The sequence below is a fragment of the Apodemus sylvaticus genome, chromosome 19 (assembly GCF_947179515.1).
Source record: "Apodemus sylvaticus chromosome 19, mApoSyl1.1, whole genome shotgun sequence".
NCBI lineage: Eukaryota > Metazoa > Chordata > Mammalia > Rodentia > Muridae > Apodemus > Apodemus sylvaticus.
Window position 1 is genome coordinate 23,711,499 of NC_067490.1, and position 19,896 is coordinate 23,731,394.

The window sequence follows — 19,896 nt, forward strand, 5'->3', positions numbered from 1 at the left end:
TTCTCACCTAACTAAATTGTCCATATCCGTACAACAAGCACTGTGATTTCTGCCCTCGATTGTGCCCTTTGCAAAGGCTGATATATTGTACATCAGCTGTATGCCAGGCTCCTAGTTGCCCTTTGAAACCAGCAGAAGCATGCTCTCCTCTGTGAAGTCTATGCCCCTCTTACTCTGGAGTGGGTCGCTCCCCTCCGGGTGATGTGGTACTCAGAACTTTCCGTTTCACTGCTACAGCTTCTGTTTGTTTGTTTGTTTGTTTTTGTTTTTTCAATACGTCCCAACTGCAGGTTTTCATAATGCTCTTTTGACTTATTGCTTGGGCTGATCCCTTGACAACCAAAATCCCAATTTTTCAAATCCTGAAATCACCATTTCCATAGGACACTGTACAAGAATCCATGTGATTGGAAGTTACACCACCACCCATAAAACTTTAAACTGAAATACATTTTAATTATCTTTTGTGACCAATGCAGAATCTGTCGAAAGAAAAAAGAAGTATGTTGAAGGTCTCTCAACACCCCCCATATGTACCACTACATTTATAATGCATAGAGAGTCACATAATTTCCAGGCGTCCATATAATACAGTCTGCTTTTGCTCACCCTGACTCAGACCTCCTGTACAATTAAGCCTGTTAATTACTTTAGTGACTATTTCCTCTCTCAGAAGTACCTCAGTTTGGATGGCAAAATATGTTTATTCCAGAATTTCCAATAATAAATTAAATACTCTCAGAGACCAAGTACCTAGTTTCTAAGGCAGGGTACTGCCCCCTTGTACAGACTAGAGCAAAAAGGACAGTTTCACTCTGGCTGTTAGCTGAAGGGGGGGCGGGTGTTTCCCTAGATATCTTTCTTCCGGATTTCTTCTTACACCTGGAATTCCCAGCAGCTGATGACAGGCGTCTCTGTACCACTAGGGTCTATCCTCAGTTGCAAGCTCTTCCAAGGCCACATGTCCTCAGGAGTGACCCAACAGCCAGTAGCCAATGGCTACAGAAAAGCGGACTCGTTGTCTTATCTTAGTTTAGGCAATCTTGAAGGACTCCCAGCTCCAGAATCCTAACATGATTAAGAGTCCATTGTGTTTGGCTTTGTTACCAGTCTCCTCTGCATCACAGAATCTCCTGAGGGGATTTCTGAATAAGCCTGACCCATGTTAGCCTTTCAGTCTGCACCTATGCTACTTGACAATGTTCCTGTCAGATGCTGGCTTGCAACTACATTACCCTTGAACTTTGTCAAAGGCAGAATCATCATAAAAAGATTCTTCAGTCATCACTTCTGTCATTTCTACCATCCAATCTAGCTCTTTTTCCATACAAACAGAGAAAAGGTTCTGGGCTTTCATGCAAACAGGATTAGAGTATGCAACCTTCTAGAACATTCCCAGTATAGGGCTTTGGAAGGAGTCCTTATCTCGCCACTTAAGGCTCCCTCCCCTGCTTCTTGGTTATTTCAGTTCTACAGACATCACCATGTTCCATTTAATTCAGTAATTATGTTTTTAAATGGTTTTTAAATGGGATTAGAACATTAGATAGATGCAAAAAGAGTTATGGGAATCACCTGTTCTCTCAGGAGAAGACACTAGACTTCTTTTTTCCCCAGTATATATCCCAAAGTGAACATTCCCTAACAGATACCAATGACCCCAAACATGGCTCGTCCAGAAAGACTCGGTCAAGTCATCCAAATAACTGGAGTGCTTTGGGTAGAATGATACCGAGCCCCACACCAGTCCATTCAAACTCTCAAGTACCTGGGAAAAGCCTAGTCCTTGTATTGGGGAAAAAAAACAGGGAATATGAAACAAAGTTCCCCACTTAAAAAGAGATCCCCAGTATTCAAATTATATAGAATTTCTCTCAATACCCCATCCCTACATTTCAGTTTCAACATCTGAAGCAGCCGTATCATTTGGACAGTTCCTTTATAGTTTCCTGGGCTCTGACCACATGCGCTCATCTGAGTTTGCCAGCTCTGACTTTTAACATAATCTAATCCTGTAGGGACCATTTATTCTTCTTCTTAAGTTACTTAAGCTTGTAAAAGCCAGATATATAGAAATTGGGGGGAAAAAATACAGTGCTCCCAACATAAGCAGTCATTCGAACCCCAGGGCATGATGGGAAAATTTAGGAGAGAATACAAAGAATCAAGTACAATAAACCTGAACTGACAGCAATTCTATTATGCAGTCTGCAGTGGAAAAAACGAGGGAGAAAGTGCTTTCTTTTGTATATGTTTGCATGCACAAGTGGTGGGAGTGCTGTCTATGTGTGTGGAAATGTGCATCTCAAGGATCCTTCCTCAGGAGCCATCTATACTGTTTATTTTGAGGCAGGGTCTCTCACACTGAACAGGAATCATGCCAATTCAGCTTAACTCTGGCCAGCAATGGCCTGTTGCCACCGCTGCAGCGCTGAGACTGCGCACACAATGCTACAACTCCCAGCTTTGTGATGTGAGTCCCAAGGGATCCCACTCAGGTCTACTTGTTTGTGTTACTAGCATTTCACCAACTGAGCCATTTCCCCAACTCCACATTTAGAAAAACGTTTAATCCGGACATGTCTTTTGTAATAGTGGTAGTTTCTCTCGGATACGCCTAACTATTTTATTAGAATAAATGAGCCAAGGCGGCGATTTCCAAAATGGAGGTTTCAAGAAAGGGGCGTTGGTCCTATATGTGAGGGGATCTTGGAGCATCTTTTTGTGGGCTTTTCTGACATATCGGTGCTTCCTGACATGAGTAATATATTAGATTCATACAAATGAAGTTGATTTCTGAGTATCAAAAGCCAGTCCATTTGATTATTTACTCAGTAAGCAATGAGCAGGAATCAAATGGGTGCTCTTTCGTTAGACAACAACAAAAAGAAACAGGGAGAAGCTGAGATGTTTAGAGACATAAATTACTCCTTAGATAAATCTCAGGTCTAACTTATTATCTGCTACTTGGTACTCTAAAATTTCCCTAGTTAAGAATCTCCTGGGTGCTGACGTCACCAAGTCACATATACTACCTAAAGTGATATAGCCAACATTCAATATTCAATACACTATGATTTGAACATACTCCCTCAAAGATACCTATGTTTGCTGATACTTTAAAATGTAAACATGATAGTTAGTCATCTTCAAAACCTATTTTCATTAGTTATAAGAGAACCACCATATGAAGGTAACTGATGCCCCAGAATCCTTTCTTTTCTTAAAGAATAGTAGTTTTGTTCAAGTCTGAAAAGTTCCTTACGTGTGTTCTTTACCAAAACGAAGGACCAGACCTAGCCAATCAGGGAAGTATAAGAAATCCAGCAGTCATCTCTTAGAAATATCTATTCTTAAGTTTTAAGAGTCAGAAGCTGTGTTTTTTTTTTTCTGATTCTCTATGGAGTGTTTCTTCAAATGAATAAAAATCCTATGTTGGAATATGACCAGATGCAAATCAAAATGGTAGGACTGTGATGGAAAAACATAAATATTCCTGGGGCTTCACATAGATTTTTGGAAGAAGCCTGTATTTACAAAAGGAGACTTTCCCTCACAGGCATTCAGTCATATAAACTTACATAGGTACCTGAAATTCATTTCATGTCAGAGGTTCTTTCATTACATGGCATATACAATATGCAATAATTTCATTTTATTCTTACATTCAAATACAACTAAGCTTTTTCCAGGTGCGAGGAATTTTGACTAAATTAACAAACCAAACATGACAACATGTTTATTAACATGTTGTCATTAAACAACATTAAATAAAACAAACATGTGACTTGCTTGCATAGACTTTATAATTTGAGGTCTATTTCCTACAGTGGGTTCACAAAGAACAGAATTGTTCAAATGACTAGGGAAAACTCATCTTGATAGATGGGGTGAATTCTGTAGAAATGTTGGTTTCCTAATTTTCATAGGAAAATACAGATTCATACGTATCTGTAGTAACCATTTTGGAATTTTAGCTTCACAGAAATATCACAAGATATTTCATTGTAATCACAGGTATAAAATATAGGGCTGCTTCAGATTGTCCACAGGAGCTGACAATGTTTTACCAGCTTTGGATAGTATCTGTGATTCTGTGACATTAAGAATTGTGGGGACTTTTCAGAGGATATATAAATCCTAGGGCCCTGAGAGGAGGAGTAGGTTATTGGTATGTTGCTGATGGGTTACTGGTGGGAGATTGGGAGATTATTGGTCAGTTATTAGTTGGTGGTGGTTGCAGTTTGTTAAGTAGCCATGCATGATGAAGAAAAGAAGAAGAAAACACCTGATGACAAAGATCAAATTTTCCCTAAAGAACCCGACACCCCTAATCAACAGGAAGTAGTCTCACGATAACATCGCCCCCTTTCCAACAACTGTTTTATTCAGGGATCTCTTTCCTTTCCTCTCTATCCCTTTTTCTCTCTTATCTAGTGTGAGGAAGTAGAAGGGAAGGCATGCAGAAGGGTGGAACAAAGAAACCAGGAAGGAGCAAAAGACCAGCTCTAAGTCATCATTAGAGATGCAATTGAGGCTGAGGGCCTTTAAGATGGATGACTAACCTGGCACCTGATCACATGAACTATAGAAGGTACTTTTCTTTCAAAGTGTGTCCAGAGTCACAAGCAGCATTGGAAGTGGGTAGCATCGCTATCCGTAAAGGTGTGTAGTGAGGACCCATGAATAAAGGAACGGACATATCATCCAGAAGATGGAAACAGGTGGGAAACAGATGCTCACTCAGGACTCCAGGAGACAATGCAGCCTCCAACATGGTGACGTCAACCCAGGGAGGCCTTTGCCAGGCTTTTCACCTGTAAAGTGGCTAAGGAATTTGAAGGATTAAGACATCAATTCCGCCAGTCTGGATGGAGCACACCTTTGATCGCAGCTCTTGGAAGGCAGAAGCAGGCAGAACTCTGTGAGTTCAAGGCCAGCCTGGTTTACAAAGCAAATTCCAACTCATTCAAGGTTACATAATGAGACCCTGTCTCAACAACAATAAGACATTAAGTATATGGCGATTTACTATACCTACAATAGAAACCATCTCTCTCTCTCTCTCTCTCTCTCTCTCTCTCTCTCTCTCTCTCTCTCTCTCTCTCTCTCTTTCTCTCTCTGTCTGTCTGTCTTTCCCCATATATCTTCCTAATATAATAAGACACATATATGAATTCAATGACAAATATAATACAAACTTCCTGTGTTTTAAAAGAAGGTTATTTCAACTCAGGATAGCACAACTCCGGATGTGCTCTGATGGACTGAATCGGAAATAGTCATGTTCCACTGCTAACTTGCTCTGGACTCAACAGACACCAAATGAGAAGCCGGGCCTTGATGCCACATTCGCACAAGAAACCCACAGACTCCATGAGCATTCATCACACCTGAAGAATTTGTGACAGTCTTTGTGTCTAAACCGCAAGGCCAAACTGACGGGGCCCTCCCTGTCTCACCATATGAGCTTGTAAAAGCCAAGGACCGTTCCTATGTATGTCCCAATGCAGCGTCTTCAGTACCACAGCTCAATTACGAAAGGCGCTGATGGATCTTAGGAGGCAACTGGACCCATCCAGGAAGACAAAGATTCTTCAAAGTTCCAGTGCTCTCTGGAAGATGTTGCACAAACTGAGCAAGGTTTTGTTTCCAAGAAACAAAAACGTCTTGTCCAGGAAAACCTGATAAAGGAAACTGGACAGATGGCTCAGCGTTAGGAATAGTTAATGCCTCTACAGAGAACCTGATTTCGGTTCCCAGCACCCACATGGCAGTTCGTGATCCATCGGCTATAGCTCAGGGTCCAGGGGACCCGATACCCTTTTTGGTCTCTGTGAGAACTGCATGCATGTGTGTAAATATAAGCATATAGGAAAGACATTCATATTCATACAACAAAAATAGAATGGGATCTCCTTGGATTCAACACTCTGTTAGTGGGCTTCAAATTCTTAGCAGTTTTACCTTGAAGTCAGTGTAGGCAAGTAGGACAAGGAAACCCAGGTCTGGGATAACACACTGTCCCACTGCCAGGAAAGGTATGGAGATGGACTGTCAACACGGAATCTCTACCACCAGACACTGCAGTCCTTCTGAATGTGACCTTAGCAACCATGGGAGTAGTTCATGGTCATGAGCCTGGACCATAGCGGATCTGTGTCCTCACTGCAATAGTAAGCTGCCCTTCCTGGAAACAGTATTAAGTAGAAAATAATGACTTGTTCCATTGATTCAGAGTGACTATGAAAAAAAAAAAGTTTCTTTGCTTGTTTTAAATAATAACAGCTTCATTTTCATATTGTTCTAAACCCCACAAATCATGAATCCATCTCTATTAATCTATGTAGATTAATGTGGAAGTTGTAAAACTATATATCTACAAGTGCAACCTTCTATTTTAGATAAAGGGAATTTGTCTATGATTTCATAGTTTATGTATAACTTGACTACACTTTCTCTATAAAGACGAGAATAATATTTTTAATACTTTTCAGTTTCTAGGTTTCGTGGGATTGATGAACTGCCCTGGGCCATCTTTAATAAGAAAATCTCATATGCTAAAAATGGTAACAGTCTACCTTCAGATATTCAAGAAGGACATGACATTACTAACATGTGCCTCTTATTAGCAAAATATGCTTCTCTGCCTTGATTTCTTGACAGGAAAGAGCTTTCTGGTCAGTAGTAAAATCATCAAATATTAAAAATACAGATATATCAAATGTGTTCAAGGCTCTTGAAAACTCATTATTTTAGCACATTTCACTTCTACCTAAAGCAATCGCAAACTTTCCATTTCTTAGCCAAAAGTCATATGCTCTGTGATTAATTACTGCCCAAACATACCTGTATCAATCAAATTGTTCCACTTATAAGTAGGTAGATAAAATATTCTTAAAATAACTATGCAGTTCCGTGATTTAAGGAGTTTTCGTCTCTTTATCTGTAAGGGGTACATTCCATAATCCCCAGTGGATACTTGAAATACAGTTCTAAACTCTAAATATACAGTAACTTTTCCTATACAGATGTATCTGTGACAGTTTCATTTATAATTTAGGAACAGTAGAACAAAAGAGAGCATCGCCAACCACAAATGATGTAGAATAATAATAAATATATACTGTATTGAAGTTATTTTTAAATGTATGTCATTTCTTTTAAATTTCCCATGTAATTATTTCACTTGACAGTTTGCTATAAGGAATTAAAGCCAAAGGAGAAAATCCATACATAGGAAGGGATGAGCATAGAGCTAAGTTATCCTGAGGTCTTCTCGTCTGCCTTAGTAGTGGCACTCAGGTCTGAGCAAAGGTGACAGATGCTTCATCAGTGGACTTATGTATGACACCAAATCAGAGAAAATGGGCCTTAAAACAAATATTTACAATTTCTGCATTTCCAGACTTTCTGAGTGGGTCTCCCCACAGCAGGCATATGTCACTATGTCACATCTTGAGAAAGACAAAGCACTCGCCACACTGCCTGGGCTTTTTAACCCTTCAAACCCAGCTCCGGATCCCCACATCACTAACATATCCTGAACCATCGAAACCCTAACTTTTCATTGGCCCTCCTGTCGCCAGCTCAGTTCCAACCAACACACCCCTCTACTTCCTTGGATCCCCTAAATTAATGTGCAATACTTGTTTTATCCCTCAAAACCCGACTCTCTGACTGAGATGTAGATACTTCTACAGTCAACCAACCGTGTTTAAATACTTCTCCGGTTCTGATTTCAACCCTCCAAAGTCCTAAAATTACACTTCATCTTGAGAAAAACAAAAAACAAAAACAAAACAACAACAACAACAACAAAAAATGCACTACAGAACCCACTCTCAAAGTCAGTTTCCATAAAACCACCTACTCCTCTTCGGATGACTGTATTTCATACATAGAACCACACCAAGCCAATACTCAAAATCATCCCAGGAAGATGCAAGGAGAAGAAACCAGTTGCCTACGTTGCTCATGTACTCCGACAGCAGGTCCTGGAGAGCCTGGCGGATGGCGTTGCACTCAGCGATGATCCGCTCGCGGTGGAGGTCCCTGGTGCAGGATGAGTCAGCCAACAGTGCAGCCCCACTGATGATGGCTTCTAGGCGTTTCTCTAGCGATGGTCTTATGTCTTCCTCTGTCACTGTGAGTGGGTTCAGGACAATTAAGTTCTGGGAGAAGAAAACATTTGGATGGTTAGGACTCGGTGGAAGTTCGTGTTATTTAAGTTTCCCCGCTTAGAATCCAGGCGTGTTATGCTTTTCTTGCCTCTATGGTTCACACAGGAGTCTCTCTAGCGATTATTGCTCATCTGGGTGATAAAAGTTTTGCATTTAGGAGCTGGGATTCTACTGTCAGACAGTCCTGGATTCAAATTTGCACTTCCCGCTCACCAGAGTACCTTGTCTCCCCATGGCTACCTTACATCTGAAAAGCTAAAGAATTTCCACTGCTTACACCCTAAAGCTATCAGACGAGTTATACAAATGCCTAACACGTGACTGGAGGGCAATGTTAAGCCCAAGAGCAGCATCTCCAAGCTGCCTGGCCATTTTTCACACACACACACACACACACACACACACACACAGTCTCCTCATCTTAACACAGAGGATTCAGGCAGCCAGTACGATGGGCCACACATTCCAGGAGCTATGTGAGGCTGAGAGGCTCTTACCCAAGGTCAAAGAGCAAATAAGTTTTGAAGTTCAGACACATAACCCTGTCTAATAATTCACAAGTTGATGTCATTTTCATTATACCTCCCTCTAAGTCCCAGGCACTAATTAACTTTACCACTAACATATCAGAGAAAATCCTGGCTTTTAATTATTCATTTAAAAAGTAGAACTCCCGGGGCTGAAGAGAGACCTCATCAGTAACAGCAGGAATGGACCCAGACACGATTGCCGATGCCACGCAGTGCTTGCTGACAGGAGCCCGGTATAGCTGTCCTCTGAGAGGCTCTGCCAGATCCTGACCAATACAGATGTGAATGTGCAGAGCCAAACATTGGACTGAGTACGGGGACCCCAATGAGGAAGTTAGGGTAAGGACTATGGGAGCTGAAGGGGTTTACAAACCCATAGGAAGAACAGCAATATCAACCAGCCAGATAAGCCCCCCAAAGCTCCCAGGGACTAAACCACCAACCAAAGAGTACACAGCAGGGACCCATGGCTCCAGCTGGATATGTAGCAGAGGATGGCTTTATCTGGTATCACTGGGAAGGAAGCCCCTTGGTCCAGTGGAGGCTTGATGACCCACGATAAGGGAACACTAGGCTACTGAGACAGGAGTGGGTGGGCAGGTGGGGGAGCACCCTCATAGAAATAGGAGGAGGGAGGGGGGATAACATTTGGAATATAAACAAACAAAATAACCAATTTAAGAAAACAGCATGAATGGCTCTTGGAAAGGATCAGAGTCCAATGGCAGCACCCACAGTGGGCAGCTCACACTACCTGGACCGGAGCTCCAGGGGATCTGGCGCCCTCTGCTGGACTCTATGGGCTCCTGCATTGCAGGCGCTTGCACATGCACACCTATTAACATAAAATATTTTTAAAGGAAAACTCCATCTTCTTATTGAACTACTAACTTGCACCAATTCCAAGTTACTCAAAAGTAGCATGCTCTTTTTACAGTTTTATGAAGACCTGATAAGTCTTTGGGAACAGAAATCAAGACAGTGTATGTCTTCTAAGAGTTGGAGGACACACTGCTCTAAGCATTCTCCTCAGTAATGCATCAGGAGAAGAAGCCTCTCCAAGGTATCTTTGATCTTTGAAGAGTTGGCATAAAAGCTCTCTGTAAAATCTTTAACATAAAGCTGTACAAGAGTCAGATAATGAGAGTTGATATACAGAGATACCATTATAATATTACAAAATAATATATGTACATGGGTATGCATTTAAATAGGGATATTTAAATATGTAAAAGGATTATAATGTTCTAAAATATTGTACACATGCCATCATTGATACACTATGCAAATAAACATGCAAAATCTTACATTGATCATGGTGCTATATCATGTTAACAATAAATGTTTTATGTAAGAAGTAGGCAGGATGCAATTTTGAGAAGTGGTGCACTGGTGAGATGGCTCGGTGGGTAAAGGTGTTTACTACACGAGCCCAAAGATCTAGGGCTCAGTTCATAAAACTGAAAGGACAGAGTGGAGTTCACAAAGTTGTCTTGTAACCTCCACCTCTCTCTCTCTCTCTCTCTCTCTCTCACACACACACACACACACACACACACACATACACACACACACACACACACACATACACACACACACACACACACACACACACACACACACGGCCTCCCACAAACACACACAAGTGTCCACACACATTGAAACATGTTCACTCAAGTGCACACATATACACACACACACACAAACACACCTGTATACACAAGGGCACTCACACACACCCACACACTGTTTAGTGATACAGTTAAGGTAAAGCAAAGAGTTGTGTTTAGAGAGTCACATTTAAAAGAGTCACTCGTTTCAGAATGACTGGGAGCCATGCTAACGCACAGAGCCCTGGAACCTGCCCACTGTAGAATGCAATGTAAACCAGAACTCGGGTTCGATATGGCATTACCTGACTTACGGCACTCAGGAACCCTCCTTCCTGGTTCTGCTCCCTTAACTTTGCCATTCTATGGCTCCATTTACTTGGACAAAATAAATGAGAGCACAAGGCAGATGCTCACTGGCTTGCTCCTCATGGCTTGTTCAGCCTGCTCGCCTATAGAACCCGAGTCCACCAGCCCAGGGATGGCTCCACCCACCGCGGGCTCCCACCCCCCCTGTCAATCACTAACTTTATAAATGACGTATAACCAGATCACGTGGAGATATTTTTTTTTCAGTTGAGGTCCCATCCTTTCAGGTGACTCTAGCTTCTGTCAAGTTGACATGAAACTAGCCAGCACAGCCTCTGAAACATTGTGGTTCAGATCTGCAAGAGCCAAGATAAGACAACTGTCTTTGTTTTTACCAGCGAATAAATGGATTGAGAAACTGGCTCAGACTGTGAGTGTAGACTGTGGTATATAGACACCCACCAGAATGCCATATGGCTATAAAATAGGTACTCTGACATCCGTGACCATACAGCTGACCCTGGAGGATATTAAGCTGATTGAACTGAATCATACACAGAAACATACACATGTACACACATGCACACACACATACAGGCACACACGCACACTTGATGCACATATTAATTGTATGGTGGGACATAAAAATTCAAAATCACTGAGATACAGAATAGTATGGAAGTTTGGCGAGGTTGCGGGCGAGTTCTTAATCTGAGGGTCCAAACGGATCACCTCTGTACTTAAAAATTAGTTTCTTATGGGACCTCATAAAATTACAAAGTTTCTGTAAGGCAAAGGACACTGTTAAAAGGACAAAACGGCAACCATCAAATTGGGAAAGGATATTCACCAACCCCACATCTGATAGAGGGTTAATATCCAAAATATACAAAGAACTCAAGAAGTTCGACCCCAGGGAACCAAATAACCCTATTAAAAAATGGGGTACAGATCTAAACAAAGAATTTTCACCTGAATAAATTTGGATGGCCGAGAGGCACCTTAAGAAGTGCTCAACATCATTAGTCATTAGGGAAATGCAGATCAAAACAACCCTGAGATTTCACCTTACACCAGTCAGAATGGCTAAGGTCAAAAACTCTCAGGAGACAGCAGGTGTTGACGAGGATGTGGAGAAAGAGGAACACTCCTCCACTGCTGGTGGGGCTGTAAGATGGTACAACCACTTTGGAAATCAGTCTGGAGGTTCCTCAGAAAACTGGACATGAGACTTCCGGAAGACCCTGCTATACCTCTCCTGGGCATATACCCAAAGGACTCCCTGGCATGCAATAAAGACACATGCTCCATTATGTTCATAGCAGCTTTATTTATAATAGCCAGAAGCTGGAAAGAACCCAGATGCCCCTCAAAGGAGGAATGGATACAGAAAATGTGGTATATTTACACAATGGAATACTACTCAGCAATTAGAAACAATGAATTCACAAAATTTTTAGGCAAATGGTTTGATCTGGAAAATATCATCCTAAGTGAGGTAACCCAATCACAAAAGAATACACGTGGAATGCAAACTCTGATAAGTGGATATTAATTAGCCCAGAAGCCCTGAATACCCAAGGCACAAATTGCATAACAAATGACTCCCATGAAGAAGTATGGAGAGGGTCCTGATCCTGGAAAGGATTGATCTAGCATTGGAAGGGAATATAAGGACAGAGAAAAAGGAGGGAGGTGATTGGAGAAGGGGTGGAGAGAAGAAGGTTTGTGGGACATATGGGGAGGGGGGATCCGGGAAAGGGGAAATCATTTGGAATGTAAACAAAGATTATAGAAAATAAAAATATTTAAAAAATATTTTAAGACATTTTTGAAAAGTTCTGTATATACATGTATGATTGCGTGTGTGTGTGTGTGTGTGTGTGTGTGTGTGTATGTACCAAGCTCCTGTTATCTTAGTGCTAACACAGATGTACCTGGAATTGTCAGATGTCCCTGGAGATGAAGTCATAGGCAGTTGCGGACCATGTGACATTGGTGCTGGGAACCAAGTATTGTCTCCTCTGCAAGATCAGTACAGCCTTAACCTCTGAGCAATCTTTCCAGGTTGCTTGTTAATATTTTTAAATTTAAAAAATTTACCAGAACTATACTCCTAATAAAATCCATATATCATACGCTTTGGTATGTGACATGAGTTTAAAATGTATGTAGAGACAAAGAAAAAAAAAATCCTGTACACAGATGTTTATAGAAGTGTTGCTAGTCGCCAAAGCTTAGATGCAACGAAACTGCCACCAAGTAAATAATAAATAAACTTTAGTGCATTGAGACAATGGATTATTATCCAGTACTAAGACGAGACGAGAAGCCAAGCCTTGAAAAGACATGCAGGGAAGATAAATGTATACTGTCAGCTCAGGAGGGCAACCGGGAAATGCTACATCCCGGTGATTCCAACCTATGGCCCAAAGAAGGAAGGGAACCACAGATATAGCAAAAAACTTCAGTGGTTCTCAGGACAGAGAGCGGGAAGGAACTAAGAGGTGGATAAATACGGTTCTGACACAGCAGAAGTACTTAGAATGCCAATGTCACCGTGGTTGATGTCATTTACATCTGTCCTAAGCCGTGTGTAACTGCCAGTGACCTACTTGCAAACTGGAGAGGGCAGAAGCTGTGGCTCAGGTTCAGCATCTGTGCCACCCTTCCTGGAAACGCTGGAGATGGGCGAGGCCATGTGTGTGCTGGGCTGAGGAAGTGCACGTGGGGGTGCCGCTTGGGGACTGTACCGTGAAGTCTGATTCCCCTTTTAAAGGAAGAGGGGCTGCAGAGATGAAGGGCTTGCTGCAGCGTGAATTGTCAGACCTGAGTTGTCTCTAAAACTCACCGGTGGAGTGTTAGATAACGTGGGAACAAGCTCCTGTTAGCTTAGTGCTAACAAAGGGGAGGACTGTGCCCAATGGAGTCTGCTGGCCGTTCAATCAGATTGATGTGGGTTCGATGAGAGATCCTGTCTCAGAAAATGAGGTAAGCAATTCAGGAGGACACCCAATACTGACCTCTGGCCTAAACACATACACTCACACATACACTCACACATACACAATACACACACACACACAGGAGAATGAAAAGGAAAAAGACACATCTGACCTCAAAGCATCTAGGCTGAACTCCTTATTAGGATCACTTTAGGACTAAGAATTAATGCGAATCATTCCCTTCCATTTATACTGGGAAAGGAGTTCAAACGGTAGAGGCCTTTGTTTCAACCCTCATAAATAAGACAAATAAAATCTACAATTATCACGTAGGTTTTCAATGAATGTGACTTCTGCTGACACGCTTGGTTGTTCTGTTTTGAGAAAAGGTCTCATTCTGCTGTTCAGGCTATCCTCGGACTCACTCTGTAGTCTGACCTAGTGTCAGACTTACCAAACAGCATAAGCTGGCCTTGAACTTGAGATTCTTAGGCCACAACCTGCTCTATGTAGTCTTCCAGGCATAAGCCACGGCACTTGGCTTTAGCTTTTAGCGTTCATTGCTGGGATTTAGCTGGACCTTACACACAGCAGGCAAAGGCACTACTGCTGGACTCCCATCCTCAGTGACGGGCCCACCTCCGTGTCCTGTTTGCTAATGCTGCTGTTGATTTTAAGTGCATTGGTTTCTGCACCTGATGAATTAGTTCTACATTCCTGAGACGGGGCCTCCCTACCCAGAAACAGAGCATCCTAAAACACCACCCTGTGTGGAGCATGTTACTAATTCTGTACACATTTATTAATTACTGTTTTTCAGATTCCGATCGTGGCTTTTATCCCTGTGTTCCAAAAAAAAAAAAGCACATCTAAAACAAATGGAATCACAGCATCGATGCAGCTGGGAAAGTTTTCTGTATTTTAATGGAAAGGATGTAATAAACCTTATTCATCATCCAAAAGCCGCACAAGGTGTGATGGGACTGATCGAATTTACATTCAAAACACTAAAACTCTCGCACCTATCCTCCAAAGTGAAATTGCCTATCAAAAGAGATGCAGCTACGATTGTAATCAAGTACCAACATTCTTCACAAACACGCGCACACACACACGCTATGCTTCAAGTCGGGAAACGCAGAAATAATAAGCACATCGCATAAATAATGCTCGCCCAGGAACTACATTACCAATCTTCAGATCGAGTGATAAAAATGGAATAAAATTTCTCCTTCTGATTGCCAACAGAGAATGGTTCTGAGAAAATTCACAGGTTCTCCCGTGCACAGGCTAGCCCTTCCTTTAGGGCATTTCCTCTTAATCTAAAGAATGGATGGTCCGGATATAGAAACTGTGAGAGAAAAACTGGTAACAAACGCCTATAAATCAGCAAGACGGCCAGCCCTCACCCTGTAGGGTAAACTTGGTCAATTTATACATCATACCTGCTCAAGTTTGACTACTTGTTTACCCATATGTTACAATGCGAAAATTAATATTATAGAAAAATAGCAAATATTTGAGAGATAGTAGACTTTCAAAGAAAATTACACATGTAAATGCCTTTGACTTTTTCCCCCTCCTCTGTAGGATGAATGCAGACCATTTAAACTAAACAGGGAGATGTGAGGGCAGTTACATCAAAATACCGATTGGCACCTCAGCGGTGTAGTTAATTTCACAAGAGGTAAGGAACCTTCTTAGGTACTTCTACCAGAGTTTGGCAGCCTGGTCTGTACAACACACCACATCTGGAAGTCTTCCTGGTTTTGTCTGGGGATAGCTGAAATGAAATGGGCCTTGAAGGAGTCTCTTCTTTTTAAAGTTCCTCTACACAGGGTTAGAACATGGCACTCTGAGCTGTTGACTGAGTCGTTGAACTGCACGGGATCACCGTGATGTTGCAGACTGAGGCAGTACAGATCAATAAAGAGATAAATTAGGGCTTCAGTGTGGATCATCTATTTGGAAGCAGGTTTTACAGATATAGTCTCTCTCCGTAGTGGTCTGTTTTCAAATGGTGATTAACTTATTCTGTTTATAATGATCTCAGAGAACAGCCTTTTTTTTTTTTTTACATCCAACTATTTTTCTCATCACAGATTTTATGTGCAGTAAAAATATAATATGTGCCTCTATTTTAACATCACCATTAGAATCAACCACATTGTCTCTAGCTGTGTGTTCTAGTGACAGAATACAACCCTGTGCAACGTGAGCAAAGGCTTGAATCATTCCTGTTGCTTCCAGAAGCTCTGTCTGCAGAGTTCCCCAGAAAGCACTTCATCAAGGAAGATAGAGAGAAAAGGGATGGGGGCTTGGGGAAGGAGGGAAAAATAAGACCACTGGCACTTTATTTTTGCTTGACTCTACCTTGCACTTCTCTCAGTAATTAAGTCTCTTGAGAAAAATAGCAGGTTAATTACAAGCCCTGGACTCAGGGGTGAAACTCGCACAGCAGAAGAGAGAAAGAAGATGCAGCCCACTACGGCCCAGCTGTACTTCCTAAGTGTAGAACTCTAAAGGCCACATCCACCCCACGGTCCCTTGAAGAATGAGGAGAGGGAACATGCCTGCCAGGTGGAGACAATGTCTCAAGAAATTGTCTGTCAAAGCAGGGTTCCGTGGCTGGCTCATGCCTGTAATCTCAACACTCCAGAGGCTGGAGCAAGAGGTTCACAAGTCCTAGGGCCTCTCTCAAAAAAGCAAACCAAAATGAAAAGGCATCTCTCTGATGCTCTTGATGCGGTCCCCGGTATTTCCCCCGTTTCCTCTAGAGCGCTACTGTTTAAAGACCGGAACTTCTGAGGCATTCGAAATTGTAGCCAGCTAACCAACTAAAAATGTCTTTGGTCTGATAAGAGTTTTAAAGCCTGTTCTTTTTCTGGAGAGGAATGTACTATTAAATATAAATTAACTCAAATATTTCTCGCTAACAGGGCTAAGAATAAGGCTGCAAGCATTAGCCTGAATGTGCCACAAAGAGTGATTTTGGATTCCACATGAAGCTGTGTTGTGAAATAACATAATCTGGGTGAGGCAGTATTGACTCTTATATACATTTATATGTATACGTACATATGTACACATAGATGGATAGATGGATGGATAGATAAATGATAGAGAGAGAAAGAGATAGATAGACAGACAGACAGACAGACATTCTAGAACACTATCTAAAATCTTCCTATAATGATGAGATTTTCTATACTGGCCATAGTTTGATATGTCCTGAATAGCCAGGCACAGATACAGGTACAGATAAATGGTTCTTAGGTTTTGTTTAATGATGATTAATTTTAAGTGACTACACTAATGACTGATCTAGTGACTAAGTTTTCATTTTCATTTGTGTGACATGAGGTCCTTTTGTTGTCTCATCTCAGGCAAGTTCTAGCAATTGGAACTTGATGGCATCGGGCTCGGACGATGCCCGAGCCTTACAAGGAGGAGCTCACAGTGCTTCTGTCTGCCCTGTGTTATTTAAGGAACCTTTCCTACAGCACAAAGCAACTACCAGAGCCTGTCTAAACCTACAGAGGTCTGATGTGCTATAGGTGAAGGTTCCCTTTCTCGGGGGCTGCCAAGATGGTTCAGGAATAAGAGTGCTTGCTGAAGGGGCGTGAGGACAGGAGTTCGCATCCAAATAGAGACAGAAAAACCCAGTCAGCTACAGCATTTACTATGTATGCATCAGTGTGAAAGCAGAAACACGAATCCAGATGGGAAAATTCTGAAAGGAAGATTATCAACTAACCTAGACCAGTGACCCTGACTCTGGATCTCACATCTCATGGTGGTGGCTTTTATTACTGGGTCTGCTCAGTTATGATGGTTCCTGCTCTGCCTTTGCAACAGGCTAGGAGATCTGTAGGAACGTAGGAAAGAAAAGGAACCCTTTGTCTGGCAGTCTAATGGAGGTCCCTCATTACATGAAGAGTAGAGAGTTCTAATTCACTTCACAACGTCTGGTTAAACTCTGGGCTCTCACAAGAAACACCATTTGGAGTGAAGGACAAGTCCTCCCACAACTTGTACAACTCGAGATGGGGGATAGAATTTCAATTAGAGCAAAGCGGAGAATGTTCAAGTGAGACAGAGTCAACTTCTGACCTTCAGATATATACATATGCATGTGTACACACTCACACATAAGCGCGCGCGTGTGCACACACACACACACACACACACACACACATATACAGAGAGAGAGAGAGAGAGAGAGAGAGAGAGAGATATGTATTCCACTAAACAGCAACTCTTTCTTTGAGAATCCCACACCCATGCTTTCATATGCATTTCATTTTTACCCCAAGCTTCTTTCTAATTTTAATACACTCCAGTTGTACTTCATTTCTGCACCAAAGCCAAGGACCTAGTTTTGCTAGAGTCAGGGGTCCCTAACAAACTGAGAGTACTTCTTACCGTTTGGAGTATCACGTGTTGCTGTGTGACTGTCCCTGATGGCTGGCATGCTTATAAGAATAACAACGTTCACACGCCTATGACAGCAATGTGAAAGACTTGTTCTATGCATTCAAGAAGGACCTATGAGGCTACAGAGATGACCCAGTAGTTTAAAAAAAAAGTGCTCCTCTTGCAGAAGACCTATGTTCAACTCCCAGGACCCACAGGCAGTTCAGAACTGCCTGTTATTCAGCAATGAGAAATCCAACTCCCATTTCTGGTCTCCATGGGCACCTGCTCTTATGTATGCATATCCCCACACAGACATATATGCATGTACATAATTTGTAAAAAATAATAATAATAATAATAATTTTAAAGCTTAAAGAGAAAACTGTGCCTTCTATAGACCACAGGTTTCCATGTGCTACAAATGAGGTCAATCTACCTCCCACAGTGTAACTGCCTTGCTTCAAATCCCATACACACTGGCAGGCTGCTCACCAAATATAACTTCCAACAGATGCACCGCAGGTCCTTGCATCTGCACCCTATACGTTTACACAAGCTGCTTCTCCATCTGCAGGACATAACATATGTCAGTTGATTGGCTTACAGTAGGCTTGGAGGAGAGTCAGGCAGAGTTGGCAGGAACCTCAGGTCTACTCCTGCTTCCCTTTTTCCCTTTGCTCTGAGGCTTTGGTCTTTGCTCTCTTTAATTCTGGCTGCTAAATCAATCATTTAGATTCAGGAGGTCATTCCTGGCTAACAACGCTGAAATCCTGCGAACGTATAGCTTGTTCACAGTCCAAACCGCTTAGATGTCACTAATCAACCTCGGCTAATAGGCTTCACTCTAATTGAAATTCCATCCTGCATCAGATGAGATGAAAGTGGAGCTTGTGTCATGTGATGGGCACAAGCACAGTAAAATTCAACCTAAAAATGGACAAAGAATTCTCCAGGAGCACCGGTCTGATTCCTATGAGCGCTGTGCAAAATAGAAATGTAATGTTACTGTTGCAAATGCATTTTGGAGACAGGAAGATGACCTGGTGCGGAGGCATATAGACCAGACCACCTCAGTTCAATCCTCCAGAGTCCACATTAAAAACAAAAACAAAAACAAAAACAAACCACAGGTGTAATGGCACTCATCTACAATCCCAGCATGACTATTATGAGATGGGAGGCACAAACAGGAGAAAAGTCCCAGAAGGCTGCTATCCAAGTCAACCTGGAGTGCATAACACAACAGGAGGAGGAGGAGGAGGAGGAAGAGGAGAAGGAGGAAAGGGGAAGGCAGGAGGAGAGAAGGAAGAGAAGGGTGGAGGAGGTGGAAGAAGAGTAGAAGGAGGAAGAGGAGGAGGAAGAAGAGGAGGAGGAGAAGAGGAGGAGGGGTTAGAGGAAGAGGAAGAAGAAGAAGGAGGAGGAGGAGGAGGAGGAGGATGCTATCTCAACAAGATGGAAGACCCAACTCTCACCAACTCTCAATGTCTGTCTTCTGATCTCCGTGTATATCCTATGGCATGATGGCATATGTATGTGTCCCTGTGTATGTATGCATAACTATATATGTGAACACACATGGACACATACACTACACGCACACCTTTTTCAAAAGTTTAAATGCATTCAGAATTTTAAGGCAGTGACATCAGATAAACCACACCCAAGACACCTTGTAACTGGACTCGCAGTTACCCATCAATAGAGCCCTGAATGTTTTAAGAAAACATGAGAAATGTATACCCACACATCTTGGCCATCAGAGAGCATCTGAGGCCTACAGACAAGCAATCACCTACTCTTCTGAAGCCTACCTACCAAATGTTCCTACCGATGAGCTTGGACTTGACTTATGGTTTTCTTTGTTCTGTTGCTATAAAAGCTTCATGAGACTGTTACCATG

At 42.1% G+C, this 19,896-nt stretch overlaps 1 protein-coding gene across 1 annotated transcript in view; it reads right to left on the reverse strand.

The window, feature by feature from the left end:
• The window catches only part of Ctnna3 (catenin alpha 3), a 1,484,299-nt gene that overhangs the window by 1,167,595 nt on the left and 296,808 nt on the right, over positions 1–19,896 (reverse strand). Inside the window, exon 6 of the mRNA XM_052164514.1 lies at positions 7,971–8,174. Coding sequence (XP_052020474.1) covers positions 7,971–8,174 — 204 coding nt within the window. The remainder of the gene's footprint in view (positions 1–7,970; positions 8,175–19,896) is intronic.